We start from the raw sequence: 20287 nt of genomic DNA on the forward strand, positions 1-20287 counted from the left end.
TGTTTAATTGCCTTGCCTAATCAAAGTCACATAGTGGCAAGGTTGAGCTCAAACTCTGGTCTGTAGGTCTCCAAACCCCATGTTCTTTTAAATTTTATTCCATTGTCTATTATAAGCAGAATAAATATGTTGTGAAATAGGGGGTCAAATATAATAATGCACAGATGCTGAGGTGCCTCTGTGCATGTGGAGTTTTCTGAGTAATATGACATCTGCATCTGCTTTCCTGGCTGGTCAATCTGATATAAGGGACAGAGGCAGGCCTCGCAGTAGACATCAGGCTCCTGTACTCATGTTCCCTGCTGAATTGAACAGATGACTCTTTGAATCCCCTTTTCTATTTCCGGAATAGAGGATAACATTTTTTTTGTTCCTACCAATATTTGAAGCCACAGTCTCATAGCCCACCAGAACTTGAAGGACAGTAATTATAGTAATAATAATAATAACATTGATGATGACGATGACAGCAACAACTGCTAACATTCACTGAGTGCCTCTATGTGCTAGGCACCATTCTCAGCCTTTATTTTATTGTTTTTCTTTGCTTTTTTAAGTATTTATTTTAATTGGAGTCTGATTTCTTTACAATATTGTGGTCGTTTTTGCCATACATTGACACGAATCAGCCAGGGTGTACATGTGTCCCCCCATCCTGAACCCCCCTCCCACCACCCTCCCCACCCCATCCCTCTGGGTTGTCCCAGAGCACCAGCTTTGAGTGCCCTGCTTCATGCATCAAACCTGCACTAGTCATCTGTTTTACATATGGTAATATACATGTTTAAGTGCTGTTCCCTCAAATCATTCCACCCTCACCTTCTCTCACAGAGTCCAAAAGTCTGTTCTTTACATTTGTGTCTCTTTTGCTGTCTTCCATATAGGGTTGTCATTACCATCTTTCTAAATTCCATATATATGCATTAATATGCTGTATTGGTGTTTCTCTTTCTGACTCACTTCACTCTGTATAATAGGTTCCATTTTCATCCACCTCATTTTAAATGTATGATTTCCTTTAGTCTTCATCACAGTCACATGAAGCGGGTGGTGTTTCTATCCCAGTCTCACAAAGACCAGGAGACAGAGAGAAGTTAAGCACTTAGATTATACAGCTAGTAAATGGTAGAGCTAGGATCCAAATCCAGGCATACTAATTTCCAAGCCCACATTCTTAACCACTGAACTCTACTGCAAATATATGTGCCTTTTTGGTTTAGAGGTGTGACTGAGACCTCAGGGTGGGCACAGGATTTGTCTAAAATCATGATGGAAAAGCCTGGCCTAGAAGTCAGTACTCTTTCTACTTTGTCATTTTGTTCTTAACAATATTGTTCTTTGAATTTGACTTTTAGAGGCACCAGAGAATCTCCAAATGCTTCCTGAATAGTCACTTATTTATTCTTTCAGCTTCTCTGTATGATCAAGGAAGGATACATACCAGCTTTCTGATTTCCTAAATAGGAAAACTGTGTCTGTAATAGGTTTAACTTCATATCTAGTCTACAACATCTGCTTTATGTTTTTTGCCCATTTTCTTGCTTTCCTTCTTTGTAGCTTCAGGATCCAGCTGGGTAATTATTTTTACAGAGAGTTGTAGAATTTCTAGCCCCATAAGATGCGTCTAAAAGGTTGGATATTTCTTAGAGAAAGGTAGACTTGAAAGAGTCCAGTACTGAAAGCCAAGTTCTAGTTTTCAGTTGATTCTGGCTTAAAGATCATTTGGGGGCTTTACTTATTAAGGAGTACTTGAGATGGCTGGATGGCATCACTGACTCAATGGACGTGAGTCTGAGTGAACTTCAGGAGTTGGTGATGGACAGGGAGGCCTGGCGAACTGCGATTCATGGGGTCGCAAAGAGTCGGACACGACTGAGCAACTGAACTGAACTGAACTGAACTAATGTAGTAAGAGACAGAAGGACAGGTAGGATAGGAATCCCATGGTGTCAGAACTAAAAAGGACCTACCAGTTCATTAGATCCAAATTTTTTATGGCTAAAGAAATTGAGGCACAGTGACTTTCCCACTGAACTCTCTTGTCATTACTCTGTTACTATTTCATGACTCAGAGAGGTCTTATCTTAACATGGAAGGAGCAAGAGGAACAAATATCTCCTAGTGGTACAACTAGGCCGAGAATGGAAGAGACCTTATGCCTGCAAGTAATATGATTAATCCTCAAATTCCAGTTTGGTTTTGAAGGTCCGAGAAGAACAGTGTATACCAAATTGGGGTATATCTGGGTATATAGTTGCAGTTACTGCAAATAAATAAAATTGGATTTCAAGTTGTATGTCATGCAGAAGAGGCCTTATAATGTATTAGCTAAGAAAGAACATGGCTGCTGGAATAAAATTCCTAAATCAAAACCCTGGCTCTACACTTACGACGGTCTCAGGTAACCTCTCTGTGCCTCAGTTTTCCCTTCTGTAAAATAGGGAGTTCTATAGTCCCTGCTTTATAGGCTTCTTGTGTAGATTAAGTGAATTTATACCTATAAAGTACTTTTAGTACTATGGCACTTACTGAGCATTCAGTAACTAGTAGTTGTTGTTATTATTTATAAGATTGCTTAAATCAGCCAGAAGGCCTCCCTGTGCATGTTGTTGACTTCTTTCCATCCAAAATGTTCCTTGGACATCCTAGGCGGTAGAAGTAGCAAAGCCATTTTTCTGATATATGTACTTATAGTGAACATGCTCAAACCCGTTTGAATTCAGACCAAATGACTGGCTTCTAAGAGCAAGAGGCAGGGAGAGCTTCAGTTTGTTTTAAGCACACAATGGGGTCAATTTAAGTCTATTTTATGGTGAGAAGTCAGCATCTGCCTTCATATTTCCTTGCCTGACCCTGGCATGAAGCCACCAAGAAACTACCTCCACCAATGTTTTCAAAATTACTGTTCTCTAAGTTCCACTGTTTTTCTGAGTAAACAAAGATTTTGAAAAATTGGAAATCTATATTCCTGTGTCTGCTCAGTGTCATAAACTCCCAGGGCTGAGAGGAACCCTAGATTATAAGACTCCATTCTCTCAGTTAACTTTTCTGCTCTCAACTTGTCATTTATTCCTTAGACCAGGAACCATCACTCTGCAAGCTCTTTCAGAAGCTAACAGAAGACTATGGATGGAGGCTATGGATGGGAAAGAACCTGTAAGTTACCCTGGGGAAACGTCAGTAACATAGGCCAGTATATGAGTGTGCTCTAGTGGTAGCAGTGAGTCCAGGACAATTAAATGGTGATAGATAATTCATACTCAAAAGTTTAGAGTTAGAAGGAAATGCTGAATAACATTTCTTGTTTAACAAGTTAGGAAACTTGAGTTCCAGAGATGATAAAGGACTTCTCTAGAATTAGCCTCAGAAAGGCATCGCAATGGACCTAGAAACTAGGTCTCTCAGCTTCTTTCTTCTTATACAGCTATGCCCACCAGGTTTTCTTAAGAAAGAAATTAAGCCTGTTTGTAGTTTACAGCATTAATATGTGTTCATATATAAGGATGGAAAATAATTTTCATGACTGTGAACAAGCATTTATTAAAATTTTATTCAGAATGGTTTTACTGCTTCTCCCTTACATTCCTAAGTCAATTTATTCTCTTTAAGGGCAGGAGATCGCATTGTCATCCTATATCCCAAAATGCACCATTCCATTTAGAACACTGTTACATAGGATTACAAGCAATACTTTTACAGGGCTGACAATTATCATAGAAAGACCAATATGAACAGTCAGGTCACCAAAAAGCATTTTTTTTCTTCAGTATCTTCTGTGTAGGTTTCTTCCCGTGGCATATGACGTAATGTCAGCTTCTTAGTTTTGGAATCCAAAAAGGTTATATTTGGGTCTGGTTCTGCCATTCAATGATTGTGTGACCTTGAGCTACTTATTTAATTTCTCTGAGATTCTTCTCTTCAGTAAAATGGCTTTAATAATTTCTGTTCTAGCTATCTCACAGAGTTGCTTTGAAAAAAAAATCAATTGAAAGCCAGTTTGTCAGCCATAATATGCTATATCAGTTTGAAGTTCTTCTCACTGGTCTGAAGGCTTGGTGCAAAGCTACTGAAGTTCAGTAGTGTTTGGGTACAATCTAATCTTCTTGCTTTATGCAAGGCAAAAGCCTGCTAAAATGGATAATATATTACAGGGACTTCTTTCTGTGGTTTCTAGTGCCTTGAAGACTAGTGAGGAAGGCCCAGCTATAAGACTGCATGTATAGCAACCAAGAAGATAGCAGGAAAGAAGTGGTGTTGTAAGGACTGTCATCCAGAAAATAGGCCAGGGCCTTTCTCTGCTCCCTTCTCTCACAGAAACTTAGAGCTTAACCATTACATGCCTATGATATTTTTCTAGCAGGATACTAGCAAGCCCAGCAAGACATTTTATTCTTTTTGTTGTTGTTGTTCATATTTATTTCTTATTTTTTAATCAAAATATAGTTAATTTACAATGTTGCAAGTCATTTTACTGTTAATTCCCTCTCCTGAACTTGCTCTCCCTTTAAAGTTTTTTTTTCTTTTTTTAATATAAATTTATTTATTTTAATTGGAGGTTAATTACTTTACAATGTTGTATTGGTTTTGCCATACATCAACATGAATCTGCTGCAGGTATACACGTGTTCCCCATCCTGAAACCCTCTCCCTCCTCCCTCCCCATTCCATTCCTCTGGGTCGTCCCAGTGCACCAACCCCAAGCATCCAGTATCATACATCGAACCTGGACTGGCGATTCGTTTCATATATGATATTATACATGTTTCAATGCCATTCTCCCAAATCATCCCACCCTTAAATCAAAGGGTACAGATGGCTTCTTGTGAAGAATGATGTTAGAACATGGGCCCTCTGAATGTGGATCCTTATCAACTTGACGTGTCTCAGTGACCTATCCATGGGCATACACATATAGGCAGAAAATTTTATTTTAAAAGGAGAGATTGTTAAAGCAGATTATACAGATGGCATATAGAGGACTTATTTCCTGCATTACTAATGTTGCTTCTGCTCTACTAACAACCCCCTCCCCAATTCACTAATATTATACATAGTAAGAAGATCAGTTCTTGAAGGAACATCTACCGCAACACTGATCATTTTAGAGATATGAATTTTGAAGTCTAGAGAATGAATGGCACATGCCTAAGTTTCATAATGATGTAGCCATAAAGCCAAGACTAGGCTTCAAAAGTCAAGGATATTCTCTTGTTTCTCACATAGCTATCACAATTCATACTTCAAGATGACTCAGAGAGAGTTTGGTGAATACATGGATCTCTTTCAGATGGGCACTTGCTTTTCTACCCATCTGGGTAGAAAATACCCACTAACACCTTTGGGTAAGAAGATTGGTATTAGTAATATTTAAACTTTACCATCAGCTATTCAACACTACAGTCTCTTATCCAGATCATTGAAGGTTTGTTTGATGAGGCTTATTACAGCAAGATCTAACTCTGCTTTCTTCTGTCACTAACCTGGAGAAAACCACTTCCTTTCTATCATACTCTGTTGCTCCATCAGGAAAATTTTCTAAGTTTTACATAAGTAAATGTCTAAGATGGGTAGGCTACCACTGCAGTGAGCTGTGTGAAATCCAATGTAATCTTCAGGGATTGTTAATCCTACTGTTTCTAGTGACCTAGGCAAAGATGATTCTGTTTAGCCCATTTTATTACTTGTTAAACTCGTAAAGTCACTAATGCTTTTGATGGCTTATTTGAGGAAAAATATTTAGTATTTGCTGTACTTACTTATAGTGATTCGCAATATCCATGGCTCTTTCTGTCTCTTTTTTTGTAGATCTACCACAGCCCTATAACAAAACAGGAAGAAAGTAAGTCAGATTTCTGATCGACTGGCATTGTAAACTGTTAGCTGTCCTAATCACAGTAAATGCTATCATCAATAATTTGTAATATTGATACAAATGTATTTATGGATACCTTTGTGTGAAATGAAATTCAGACCTGTTTTTTTAGAAGGTGTCTTTCGATTGAGCTAAGGAAGTCACTTTATCTATCTTAGCTTTTTGGTGGGGTAGTTGTAGTAATATAGAGAAACACTAATTATATTCTTCTTTTTCTAGACACACAATAGAAATTATGTGCATTTCCAGCTTAATTTTTCACATTTGATGTAGCTCATGCCTCAAGCAGATATACAAAAAGGGTCAAGTAAAAACATTTTGTGTTATAAGAGTAAAAACTCTAACCCCTTCTCTCACCCAAATGAAGAATCTTTCCATTTAAAGGTGATTGAAGGAGAGAGACTAAACCCCTAATTCTCTCACTGTAGTCTCTTAACCAGATCCCTGAAGGTTTGTTAGGTGAGGCTTATTACAGCAGGATCTAACTCTGCTTTCTTTTGCTTGAAACAGTGGAACTGAATGAAGTGGGGTTCAAGTTTGTTAGGAAGTGCATCAATATAATTGAGACCAAAGGTAAGATATGAGCCATAGCCTTGGCATTGTTTGAATCTGATTATTCTTTTTTTAATGATTTAAAAAATATATTTAATTTTTATTGATGTATAGTTGATGTGCAATATTAGGATCACAGCCTTGTCATGGCAAAGAGGCTTGCATAACTCAATAAAGCTATGAGTCATACCATGCAGGGCCATCCAAGACAGATGGGTCACAGTGAAGAGTTCTGACAAAGCAAAAACCTCCAGTGATCCAATGGAGGAGGAAATGGCAAACCACGTCACTATTCTTGCCTGGAGAACCCCATGGACAGTATGAAAAGACAAAAAGATACGGAACTGGAAGATGAGTCCCCCAGGTTAAAAGGTGTCCAATATGCTACTGCAGAAGTTCTGAGGGCAATTACTAACATCTATAGAAAGAATGAAGCAGCCAGGCCAAAGTGGAAATGATGCTCAGTTATAGATGGTGGTGAAAGTAAAGTCCAATGTTGTAAAGAACAATATTGTATAGGAACCTGGAATGTTAGGTCCATAAATCAAGGCAAACTGGACATGGTCAAGCAGGAGATGGAGAGCATGAACATCAAAATCTTAGGAATCATTGAACTAAAATGGACAAGAATGGGTGAATTTAATTCAGATAACCATTATGTGTGTGTGTGTGTGTGTGTGTGTGTGTGTGTGTATAATATCTACTACTGTGGGAAAGAACCCCTTAGAAGAAATGGAGTAGAACTCATAGTCAACAAAGGAGTCCAAAATGCAGTATTTGGGTGCAACTGCAAAAAGGGCATAAACAGTTCATTTTCAAGGCAAACCATTCAACTCCACAGTAATATGTCTATACCACAACCACTAGTGCTAGAGAAGCTGAAGTTGAACAGTTCTATGAAAACCTACAAGACCTTCTAAATCTAACACCAAAAAATGTCCTTTCCATCATAGGAGATTGGAATGCATAAGTAGGAAATCAAGAGATACCTGGAATAACTGGCAAGTTTGGCCTTGGAGTAAAAAATGAAGCAGGGCAAAGGCTAACAGAGTTTTGACAAGAGAATATTCTGGTCATGGCAAACACCCTTTTCAACAAGCCAAGAGACAATTCTACACATGGACATCACCAGATGGTCAATACCAAACTCAGATTGATTGTGTTCTTTGCAGCCAAAGATGGAGAAGCTCTGTACAGTCAGCAGAAACAAAACCTGGAGCTGACTGTGGCTCAGATCATGAGCTCCTTATTACAAAATTCAGGCTTAACTTAAAGAAAGTAGGGAAAACCACTAGGCCATTCAGTTCAGTTCAGTTCAGTCACTCAGTCGTGTCCAACTCTTTGTGACCCCATGAATTGCAGCACACCAGGCCTCCTGTCCATCAACAGGTCCCAGAGTTCACTCAAACTCACATCCATCGAGTCAGTGATGCCATCCAGCCATCTCATCCTCTGTCGTCCCCTTCTCCTCCTGCCCCCAATCCCTCCCAGTATCAGAGTCTTTTCCAATGAGTCAACTCTTTGCATGAGTTGGCCAAAGTACTGGAGTTTCAGCTTTAGCATCATTCCTTCCAAAGAAATCCCAGGACTGATCTCCTTCAGAATGGATTGGTTGGATCTCCTTGCAGTCCAAGGGACTCTCAAGAGTCTTCTCCAACACCACAGTTCAAAAGCATCAATTCTTCGGCGCTCAGCTTTCTTTGTTGTCCAACTCTCACATCCATACATGACTACTGGAAAAACCATAGCCTTGACTAGATGGACCTTTGTTGGCAAAGTAATGTCTCTGCTTTTCAATATGCTGTCTAGGTTGGTCATAACTTTCCTTCCAAAGGAGTAAGTGTCTTTTAATTTCATGGCTGCAGTCACCATCTGCAGTGATTTGGGAGCCCAAAAAAATAAAGTCTGACACTATTTCCACTGTTTCCCCATCTATTTGCCATGAAGTGATGGGACCAGATGCCATGATCTTCATTTTCTGAATGTTGAGCTTTAAGCCAGCCTGTTCACTCTCCTCTTTCGCTTTCATGAAGAGGCTTTTTAATTCCTCTTCCCTTTCTGCCATAAGGGTGGTGTCATCTGCATATCTGAGGTTATTGATATTTCTCCCGGCAGTCTTGATTCCAGCTTGTGTTTCTTCCAGCCCAGCGTTTCTCATGATGTACTCTGCATATAAGTTAAATAAGCAGGGTGACAATATACAGCCTTGACGTACTCCTTTTCCTATTTGGAAGCAGTCTGTTGTTCCATGTCCAGTTCTAACTGTTGCTTCCTGACCTGCATATAGGTTTCTCAAGAGGCCAGTCAGGTGGTCTGGTATTCTTATCTCTTTCCGAATTTTCCACAGTTTGTTGTGATCCACACAGTCAAAGGCTTTGGCATAGTCAATAAAGCAGAAATAGATGTTTTTCTGAAACTCTCTTGCTTTTTTGATGATCCAGTGGATGTTGACAATTTGATCTCTGGTTCCTCTGCCATTTCTAAAACCAGCTTGAACATCTGGAAGTTCATGGTTCACATATTGCTGAAGCCTGGCTTGGAGAATTTTGAGCATTACTAGGCCATTAGGTATGGCCTGAATCAATTCCCTAATGATTATAAAGCTGTGATGAATGGATTCAAGGAATTAGATTTGGGAGACAGAATATCTAAGGAACTATGTGTGGAGGTTTGTAACATTGTATAGGAGGCAGTGACCAAAGCTATTCCAAAGAAAAAGAAATACAAGGAGGCCATGTGGTTGTCTGAGGAAGCATTACAAATAGCTGAGGAATGAAGAAAAGCAAAGGCAGGGGAGAAAGGGAAAGACATACCAAACAGAATGTGGAGGTCCCGAGAATGGCAAAGAGAGAGAAGAAGTCCTACTTAAACCAATGATGCAAAGACATAGAGGAGAACAATACAATGGGAAAGGCTGGAGATCTCGTCAAGAAAATTGAAGATATTATGGGAACATTTCATGCAAAGATGGGCACAACAGAGGACAGAAACATTAAGGACGTAACAGAAGTAGAAGATATTAAGAAGAGGTGGCAAGAATACACAGAAGAACTATACAAGAAAGGTCTTAATGACCCAGATAACCATGATGGTGTGTGGTTACTCATCTAGAACTAGACATCCTGGAGTTTGAAGTCAAGTGCGACTTAGGAAGCATTACTATGAACAAAGCTAGTGGAGGGGACAGAATGCCAGCTGAGATATTTAAAATACTAAAATATGATGCTGTTAAAGTGTTGCACTCAATATGTCAGCAAATTTGGAAAATTCAACCATGGCCACAGGACTGGAAAAGGTCAGTTTTTATTCCAATCCCAATGAAGGGAAATGCCAAAGAATGTTCAAACTACTGTACAATCATGTTCATTTCACATGCAAGTAAGGTTATAGTCAAAATCCTTTGAGCTATGCTTTAGCAGTATGTGAACTGAGCTTCTGGATGTACAAGGTGGGTTTCAAAGAGGCAGAGGAACCAGAAATCAAATTGCCAACATTCTTAGGATTATGGAAAAAGCAAAGGAGTTCCAAAAACACATGTACTTCTGTTTCATTGACTATGCTAAAGCCTTTGACTGTGTGGATCCCAACAAACTGTGGAAAATTCTTAAAAAGATGGGAATACCATACCACCTTACCTTTCTCCTGAGAAAACTGTATGCTGGTCAAGAAGCAACACTTAGAACCAAATGTGAATAATTTGTGGTTTCCTGCTTTTAGTTATAAAGAAATTCAAATGGCATATAAAATATTTTTAAATACTATCTGGTACTTTTGAAGCAGTGTTATGATAGTTCCACCCTAAATAAATAAGAGTTCAGTTTCTGCCACAATACATATTGATTTAAAAATTGTTGGGGACAAAGTTAAAATCAAGCAAATGTGGCATTAATATTTTTCCAGATTAATGATACTTTGTTACTTCTGAGAATATTTTGAATGTAGGCAATAGTAGTGTATACGCCAGGGCTCTTTTCTCCCCCACCCCCCAAATGTTGCTTCAATCTTTCTCAGTACACAAAATGTTTATTTGCTTCACACCTGCCATACTGTAGCTCTCTCTTACTTTATATCTCTGCCCAGGGACAACTTGAAGGTTGATATCTCCTCCTTTTTCAACTAAACCCAAGCTTCTTTCCAAAATGACGACACTGTTCTCTGTTATCCGCTGCTACTCACATAAGCATTTTTTTTTTCCTATTTACAATAGAATGTGTTCTTTTCTAGTCATGTTATTGAGGGCTTGGTACAATCCAAATGAAAATACGGAAAGAATAATTTGCAAAGATGTTTCAGGACTGTTTCCCTATTGTAGAGGAGGGCTGGAGAGATTGGAGACAGTAGGGAGATCATTTCTTGTTTGAACTGAATCCATTGTGTAAGTACCCACTTTCTCTACCTTGAGGGAGATGAAAGTTCTAGCTATATTAATAAAACTGACCTGGTTTTCTTTCTCTAGGAATCAAGACAGAGGGATTGTACCGTACCGTGGGCAGCAATATTCAGGTTCAGAAGCTGCTGAATGCCTTTTTTGGTAACAATTTTAATTTCATAATTCTTTTGGAGAGTTGTTTGTATATTAGAAAGAAATATGGCTATAAGAGAAAGGAGACATTGATAAAGGTTGTAGAACATATTTTTAAATATAAAGTGTACACTTACTTGCCTATGCTGAGTCAGAGACACCTTTCCTTGAAATAATGATTAGCATCTCTCCTTCTCAAATCTGGATTCTACCCCAACCTCTCCATTGGAACTACTCTGGCCAGGCATAGAAGGTATATTCTTATGAAATTCAGTGAACTCTTTTCAGTTTCTGTCTTAGTTGATATCTTTATTGACCACTCCCTCCTTTTGAATTTCTCTCTAAATGACGTTTATGATTCAACAGTCTCTGTTTTTTAATTTTTATTTTTACTTTATTTTACTTTACAATACTGTATTGGTTTTGCCATACATTGATATGAATCCACCACGGGTGTACATGCATTATTCCTTTCAAGTGACTTTTGTCAGGTCCTTTTTCTTCTTATTTTTTAAATCTTGTCTGGGTATTTCCCAGCCTTCTATCTTTGCCCCCCATTCACTTCTTCTACATGTTTTCCTACTGATTAGATTTTTATCCTAGCTATGGATCATATTTTTCTTTTTTTTTACATAAGTCTGGTAAGTTTTGTTACATGCTGTACATTGTGACTTGAGTGTTGCAGTTTTGGTGATTTCTATTTTAGTGTGTTGAATTTTGTTTTGCAGTCAGTTATTTGTGTATCAGCTTGCTTCATTTGAGGATTATTTTTAATCTTATTAGGACAGATATAAAGTATTCTTTCCTGGTTAGTTTACCCTTACATCTAAGGTCTAATTTCTTTTGTCTCTTCATTTTTAGTGTTTGGAACTTAAACAGTTGCCAGCTCTGTGTGAGTTCTGGGTATTCTTCAGAATAAAGCTTCTTGGTATTTCTTTGGCCTCATGGATTTTCATCTTAGGCACTCATGGTTTTTTGTATTCAGTGACAGACACAAGTGGACCCACAGCTAAGGGTTTTTCAGTTCTTTTTCTACATAGATCCCTCTTCTCTGGTACTGATCTTCTAGTTTACTCAGCCTTTCTGACCTCTGATCTTTGTCTCTTCAACTGAGCAAGACGTCCATGCTCAGCTTGAGCTCTCACTCCCCATGCTACCATTCAAAAAATGTTTTCAGGTAGCAAACTGGTAATGATAAGGCTTATCTTGCTTCCCCCCCACTGTTTTAGGGTTCTATACTGTGTATTGTTCAAGTACTACAAACAGCTATTTCATATATTTTGTCCCAGATTCTAATTGTCACCACAGGAGAGAAAGTCTGGTTCTAGTTACTTCAAATCTCTTTGGTTTTTACTAGCACCTCTGTGCTGTCAACCCACCAAAATCACTAATCCAGACATCATATCATGAGTTCTAAACTAATGGATCCAGTTTCACACTGGACCTGTGCTTTTCAAACATATTTAGGTCATGGCACACATTGGGCTTCCCTGGTGGCTCAGTGGTAAACAATCCACCTGCCAAAGCAGGAGATGAGGGTTCTATCCCTGGATCAGAAAGATCTCCTAGAGAAGGAAATAACAACCCACTTCAATATTCTTGCATAGGAAATCCTGTGGAAAGAGGAACTGGGCAGGCTATAGTCCATGGGGTTGCAAAAGAGTCAGACATGACTTAGTAACTAAACAACAACAGCTATGCACTAAAATGATCATATCTGTGTAACACACTCTGGTAAATGGATAAAACTGATCATGGCTGAGGCAGTAATCCCCAAAGGCTGAGGAAATCAGTACTTGAATTTTTGCACAAGATCTCTGTACATAGATACAGGTACATATGAGTTACATGCCCAAAACTAAATTCATTTTTTATGTCTTCCTGAAAACCTGCTCTTCTTCCTTTTTTTGAATGGTGATGAACTGTCTGCTAAGCTCACTTCTCATAAAGTTTCACAGAACAAGTTGAGTGTGGAAAGATGCAGTTTGGATAAAGCATATATTTTTGGTCTTTTCTGTGGTGCATAGCTTAACTTCCACAACCTTACAGACCTGACATCTCAACCTGTTAGCACTTGAGGGTGCTATAGTATCCAGTAATAACAGTAATGTAGATTTTCCATTGCAGATTACATCACTGATGCCTCAATATATGTCTTTGTTTATCACTTTACACTGTTGACTTTTAAAAATGTAAGTTTTGTTTTCCTGGACAATTAACATTGCATTTTATAAGCTAAAGGACACTTCATATATAAAACAATTGACAACATGGCCCAGGATATTTAGTCTCTGAAAAATTATTTACTCTTATAAGTTATTTAGAATTCTATTTCCAGTATCACTACATTCTTCTACCTGATATATAATAAGCTAAAACAAAATGTCATACTACTCATCCCACTGATTCAGTTATAGGGTTCAATAGGACCAAAATGGTTCATTCAAATCACACATGACAGTACAATTCAGTTGGTATAGTGCATCTGTGTACATCAACCTCCAAATAGGAATATCTAAAAAATAGACAAAGAAGTTATGAATATAAATATTTATAAATGTAAAATAGTGTTAATTTACTTATGTGTGCATAAAACTGGTAAACCTTGATCCCTGGCCCATTATCTAAGTAATTCTAGATCTGGTGATGATCCTAATTCATTTATTCATTAATTTTAGCTAACATTTGAGTACCTACAAAGGGCCAAGCATTACACTCAGGGCTATAGCTTAAACGCTGAACACCCTACTTGTATATCCTATCTTTGTGTGACTTACATTCTATGGAGAAGACTCAGCTAGCACATAATCTATACTTATGTAAGGAGACTTCCTTTCAAAGCTTCTCTCGTATTATGTCTTCTGGAGATTCTCATTGGGATACTCAATTTCCCTGCTTCTTTTGACCTATCCTGATCTTTTCCCACACCACTATGAATTGGCTGCCTTGGCTTCATGTAGGCTCACCATAATTTATCTAGGAAGAAAAGCATTCATTTTCTTTTACCAGTATATCTTGTCCTTAATTCTTTTCTTATGTCTCATGCTCTTTTCTAGCTATTTTTAACCCCTAAATCTGTATACTATAGACTACCTTCTATGACATCTGTAATATTTAACTGTAGGCGTTCTTCTGTTCTTTACTAGAGCCTTTCATACTTCCTTTACCTGAAAATATGTCTTTTTGGCAAATAAAATATAACAATCAAAAGGGATATATCCACAATTAATAATTATTTTTCAATCAGTTTGTTGGTTGACTAATCACATTTCTCCCCTACCCTAGATTGTTGCATGATACCCTACGTGAATAGATCTTATAAACTGTGAGGAATAGAGTCTACACTTGCAGTAGATCCATCAGAAGCTAACTTGGTCACAGAGAAACTAATCTGCTTACCTCCGAGATAGCTTGTACCTCAACTAAGAGTTCTGCTTGTTCACCTTTTTACCAAGTCATATGCATCTTATCAATGATAATGCCTACTGTTATCATTATAATCTTGATAATCAAAATTATGCTCTTGATAATGCCACATACCTAGTCCACTGTGTTCACTCAGTAACTGTTCCTTCAATGAAGCTCTAAAATCATGCTGTGCTTCAGAGACTAAGTATTTGACAATGATGAGTAGATAGAGGGGATGAGGCATAGAGAGTGAAGAAACTGGATATATTAACTGAAGTCTTTGATGAAATTGAACCTGGCTAGGAAAGTTATGACCAACCTAGATAGCATATTGAAAAGCAGAGACATTACATTGCCAACAAAGGTCCGTCTAGCCAAGGCTATGGTTTTTCCAGTAGTCATGTATGGATGTGAGAGTTGGACAACAAAGAAAGCTGAGCACTGAATAATTGATGCTTTTGAACTGTGGTGTTGGAGAAGACTCTTGAGAGTCCCTTGGACTGCAAGGAGATCCAACCAATCCATTCTGAAGGAGCTCAGCCCTGGGATTTCTTTGGAAGGAATGATGCTAAAGCTGGAAGTCCATTACTTTGGCTACCTCATGCGAAAAGTTGACTCATTGGAAAAGACTCTGATGCTGGGAGGGATTGGGGGCAGGAAGAGAAGGGGACGACAGAGGATGAGATGGCTGGATGGCATCACTGACTCGATGGATGTGAGTCTGAGTGAACTCCGGGAGTTGGTGATAGACAGGGAGGCCTGGCGTGTTGCGATTCATGGGCTCGCAAAGAGTAGGACATGACTGAGCGACTGAACTGAACTGATGGGACTGCATAACATAATCTTAGTTTTTTCAATAATGAGTTTTAATTGGTGAAAAATCGCTTTACAGTGTTGTGCTGGTTTCTGCCATACAACAGTGTGAAATAGTAATATCAGTTCAGTTCAGTTCAGTTCAGTTCAGTATCCCCTCCTGTTGAGCCTCCTTCTTCCCCCATAGCACCACTCTAGGTCATCAAAGAACACCTGGCTGCACTCCCTGTGTTACATAGTAACCTCCCACTATTTTACACATGATCCTGTATATATGTCAATGGTGCTTTCTCACATCTTCCAACCTCAACTTCCCCTGCTTTGTCCACAAGTCTGTTAGAGAATGGTTCGGTTCATCAGTGCCCTTCTTCTAGACTCCATATGTGTTAATAGATATTTGTTTTTCTCTTTCTGACTTGACTCCGTGTAAGAGGCTCTAGGTTCATCCACCTCACTGCAACTGACTCAAATTTGTTCCTTATTATGGCTGAGTAATATTCCATTATCTACCACATTTTCATTATCCATTCATCTGTCCACGGGCATCTAGGTTGCTTTCATAACCTGGCTATTGTAGCTATTGCGGCAATGGACATTGGCATACATATGTCTTTTTGAATTGTGATTTTCTCAGGGTATATGCCCAGTAGTAGGATTGCTGGGGTCATATGATAGATTTGTTGCTAGTTTATTAAGGAATCTCCTTACTGTTATCCATAATGGCTGCATCAATTTACCTTCCCACCAACAGTGCTGAAGAGTTCCCTTTTCTCCACATCCTCTCCAGCATTTATCGTTTGTGAATTTTTTGATGATGGCCACTCAGATTGGTGTGAAGTGATACCTCATTGTAGTTTTCTTTTGCATTTCTCTAGTAATGAGCGATGTTGAGGATCTTTTCATATATTTATTTGCCATCTGTATGTCCTCTTCAGAGAAATGTCTGTTTATGTCTTCTGCCCATATTTTGTTAGGATTGTTTGTTTTTATGATATTGAGCTGTATGTGCTTCTTATATATTTTGGAAACTAACCAGTTGTTAGTTACTTCATTTGTAATTATTGTTTCCCATTCTGATGGTTGTCTTTCCATCTCATTTATAGATTCCTTTGCTTGTCAAAAACTTTTAAGTTTCACTAGATCCCATTTTTTTATTTTTGTTTTTATCTCCATTAATCCAGGAGGTGAGTCAGAAGGAATCTTGCTGTCATTTATGTCAAAGAGTATACTGCGTATGTTTTCCACAGAGAGCATTATAGCATCTGGCCTTACATTTCAGTCTTTAATCCATTTTGAGTTTGTTTTCATGTATGGTGTTAGGTAGTGTTCTAATTTCATTCTTTCACATGAAACTGTCCAGTATTCCCACTGAAACTTGTTGAAGAGACTGTCTTTTCTCCATTGTATATTCTTGCCTCCTTTGTCAAAAATAAGGTGCCCATAGGTGCATGGCTGCTCTATCTTGTTCCATTCGTCTCTATTGCTGTTTTTGGGTCAATACCATTCTGTTGTGATGACTGTAACTTTGTAGTATAGTCCGAAGTCAGGGAAATTGATTCTTCCAGCTCTGATTTTCTTTCTCAAGATTGCTTTGGCTATTTGGGATCTTTTTTGTTTCCATACAAATTATAGATTTTTTTGTAGTTCTGTGAAAAATACTATTGTTTATTTGATAGTAATTGCATTGAATCTGTAGATTCATTTGATTAGTGTCATTTTCACAATGTTGATTTTTCCAGTTCAAGAATATGGTATATCTCTCTTATCTGTTTGAGTCATCATTGATTTCTTTTGTTAGTGTCTTTTAGTTTTCTGCATACAGGTCCTTTGCTCTCTTAAGGGAGGTTTAGTCATATGTATTTTATTCGTTTTGTTACAGTAGTGAATGGGACTGTTTCATTAATTTCTGTTTCTGAGTTTTCATTGTTAGTGTATAGGAATGCAAGGGATTTTTGTGTATTAATTTTATATTCTACAACTTTACTAAATTCATTGAAAAAGTCTAGGGATTTTTGATGGCAGTTATAGAGTTTTCTATCTATAGTATCATGTCATCTGCAAATAGTAGAGTTTTACTTCTTTTCTAATCTGGATTCCTTTTATTTATAGTTCTTCTCTGATTGCTGTGTCTAGGACTTCTAAAACTATGTATAGTAATAGTGACCAGAGTGGGTACTATTGTCTTGTTCCTGATCTTAGAGGAAATGCTTTCAATTTTTCACCACTGAGAATAATATTTGCTGTGGGTTGGTCATATATGGCTTTTATTGTGTTGAGGTAGGCTCCTTCTATGACATATTTCTGGAGATTTTTTTTTATCATCAGTGCGTGTTGAATTTTGTTGATTGCTTCCTGTGCATTTATTGAGAGAAGCATAGTTTTTTTTCTTTCAATTTTTTAATATGGCATATCACATTGATTGATTTGCATATATTGAAGAATCTTTTCATCCCTGAGATAAATCCCACTTCTTTTAATATATTGTTGGATTCTGTTTGCTAGAACTTTTTGAGGATTTTTACATCTATGTTCATCAATGATACTGGCTTGTAATTTTCTTTTTTTCTGATATATTTGTCTACTTTTGGTATCAGGGTGATAGTGGCCTTGCAGAATGAATTTGGGGGATTTCCTCCCTCTGAAATTTTTTGGAAGAGTATAAGCAAGATAAATGTTAGCTTTTCTCTAAACATTTGATAGAATTTGCATGTGAGGCCATCTGGCTTTTGTTTGCTGGAAAAATTTTTACCACAGTTTCAATTTCAGTGCTTATGATTGGTCTGTTCATATTTTCTAATTTTTCCTGGTTCAGTCTTGGAAGGTTATACTTTTCTAAGAAAATGTACATTTTATCCAAGTTTTCCATTTTATTGCATGTAGTTGCTCATTGCATGTAGTCTGTTATAACCCTTTGTATTTCTGCCTGTCTGTTGTAACTTCTCCTTTTAAATTTTAAATTTTAATGATTAGAGTCATCTCCTTTTTTCCTGATGTGTCTAGTTAATGGCTTTTCATTTTTTTTAATCTTCTCAAAGAACCAGTTTTTAGTTTTATTGATCTTTTCAGTTGATTCCTTAATTTCTCTTTCATTTATTCCTGCTCTGATCTTTATTATTTCTTTCTTTCTACTAAGTTTGGGATTTTTTTTTTCTTTTTCCCATTGCTTTAGGTATAAGTTTAGGTTATTAATTTGAAGTTTTTCTTGTGTTCTGATCTGGCTTGTATTGCTCTAAACTTACCTGTTAACACTGCTTTTACTAGTTGTCATGTTTCCATTGTCATTTGTTTCTAGGTATTTTTAAAAATTTCCTCTTTGATTTCTTCAGTGACCTCTTGGCTATTTAAAATCATATTGTTTAGCCTCTATGTGTTTGTGTTTTTTATGGTTATTTGTTGAGTCCATCTCAACAGCACAGGTTCCTGAAAGCGCAGCACAGCAAAAGAATGAGAAACAGTCAAGAAAGTTACAGCAGGGATAAGGGGACCAAAACCACCATGAGGTGAAGGTGCCCAAACTATCTCAAGTCTGCTTTATTATACTTTTTGAGACTTGCTTGTACATGTTTGGGTTTCCCTGGTGGCTCAGACAGTAAAGTGTCTGCCTGCAATGCAGGAGACCTGGGTTCGATTCCTGGGTCAGGAAGATTCCCTGGAGAAGGAAATGGCAATCCTCTCTAGCACTCTTGCCTGGAAAATCCCATGGATGGAGGAGCCTGACAGGCTACAGTCCATGGGGTCGCAAAGAGTCGGACATGAGCATAGCAGGCCAGGTGGCCTTCAATGATAATCCTGTGCTGTTAACATTTAATGCTTTTGTATCCCTGTTTTTCTGCCTCATGGACAAAGACCCAGTTAATCTTTATTTACCTCCCAGGTGCCAAAGATAGGAACAGTCTGTTGATGGCTTTTCATCCCCAGGCATTGGAGAAGGAAATGGCACCCCACTCCAGTACTCTTGCCTGGAAAATCCCATGGATGGAGGAGCCTGACTGGCCGCAGTCCATGGGGTCACTAAGAGTTGGACACCACTGAGTGACTTCACTTTCACTTTCATGCATTAGAAAAGGAAATGGCAACCCACTCCAGTATTCTTGCCTGGAGAATCCCAGGGACAGGGGAGCCTGGTGGGCTGCCATCTGTGGGGTCACACAGAGTTGGACATGACTGAAGCGACTTAGCAGCAGCAGCAGCAGCAGCGCCCCCAGGCATACATCCTGCTTTCAAGATGTTTTTTTGTTCCTTCTTGGATTCCTTTGGGAGTCACATACTGGAGTCCTGTCCTCTCAGCAAGATTGTTTAATTCTTTTGCCAGGCCTTTTAGTAGGCCTTTCTCCTACAGTTATTTTTCTGTAATTAATATGTAATGTTATAGCATTATGTCAAAAAATTCTTGATACAAATTTGAATTTTGTTAAATTTACCGAGGCTTGATTTGCGACCCATGGTGTGATCTATCCTGGTGAATGTTATAGGTACACTTGAGAAAAAAGTGTATTCTGCTGTTTTTGGTTTGAATATCCTGTAGTCATCAATTAGGTCTATCTCGTCCAATGTGTCTTTTAAGTCTTGTATTTCCTTGTTAATTTTCTGTCTGGATGATCTGTCCATTTAGGGTGTTAATGTTTCCACTATCATTGTGACCCCTGTGATTCGAATGTTGGTGTGCTTAATGTTTTCCTAGAGGTCTCTGAAACTCTCCTCAATTGTTTTAGTTATTTTTTCTTTATTCTGCTCTGCTTCAGTTATTTCCATCATTGTATCTTGCATCTCACTTATCTGTTCTTCTGCCTCAGTTATTCCACTATTCCTTCCTCCTTGAATATTTTTTTTAATTTCAGTTATGTTGTTGATTGTCATCTATTTCTTCTAGGTCCTTGTTAAACATTTCTTGTGTCTTCTCAATCCATGGCCCCATTTGATTTATCTGTGCCTTCATTTCATTTCCACAGTTTACTGTCATTACACTGAATGCTTTTTCAGGCAGACTGCCTATTTCTTCTTCATTTGTTTGGTCTGGTGGGTTTTTACCATTCTCCTTCCTCAGTTGCATGTTTTATGTCTTTTCATTTTGTTTCATTTACTATGTTTGATGTCTCCTTTACACAAGCTGCCACATCATA

At 38.0% G+C, this 20287-nt stretch overlaps 1 protein-coding gene across 1 annotated transcript in view; it reads left to right on the forward strand.

Moving 5' to 3' along the window:
* OPHN1 (oligophrenin 1) overlaps window positions 1-20287 on the forward strand; it is a 597166-nt gene that overhangs the window by 324353 nt on the left and 252526 nt on the right. Inside the window, exons 11-14 of the mRNA XM_052663238.1 lie at window positions 3078-3156; window positions 5806-5839; window positions 6383-6445; window positions 10881-10955. Coding sequence (XP_052519198.1) covers window positions 3078-3156; window positions 5806-5839; window positions 6383-6445; window positions 10881-10955 — 251 coding nt within the window. The remainder of the gene's footprint in view (window positions 1-3077; window positions 3157-5805; window positions 5840-6382; window positions 6446-10880; window positions 10956-20287) is intronic.

This window comes from Budorcas taxicolor, chromosome X, assembly GCF_023091745.1.
Source record: "Budorcas taxicolor isolate Tak-1 chromosome X, Takin1.1, whole genome shotgun sequence".
In the NCBI taxonomy this organism is placed as follows: domain Eukaryota; kingdom Metazoa; phylum Chordata; class Mammalia; order Artiodactyla; family Bovidae; genus Budorcas; species Budorcas taxicolor.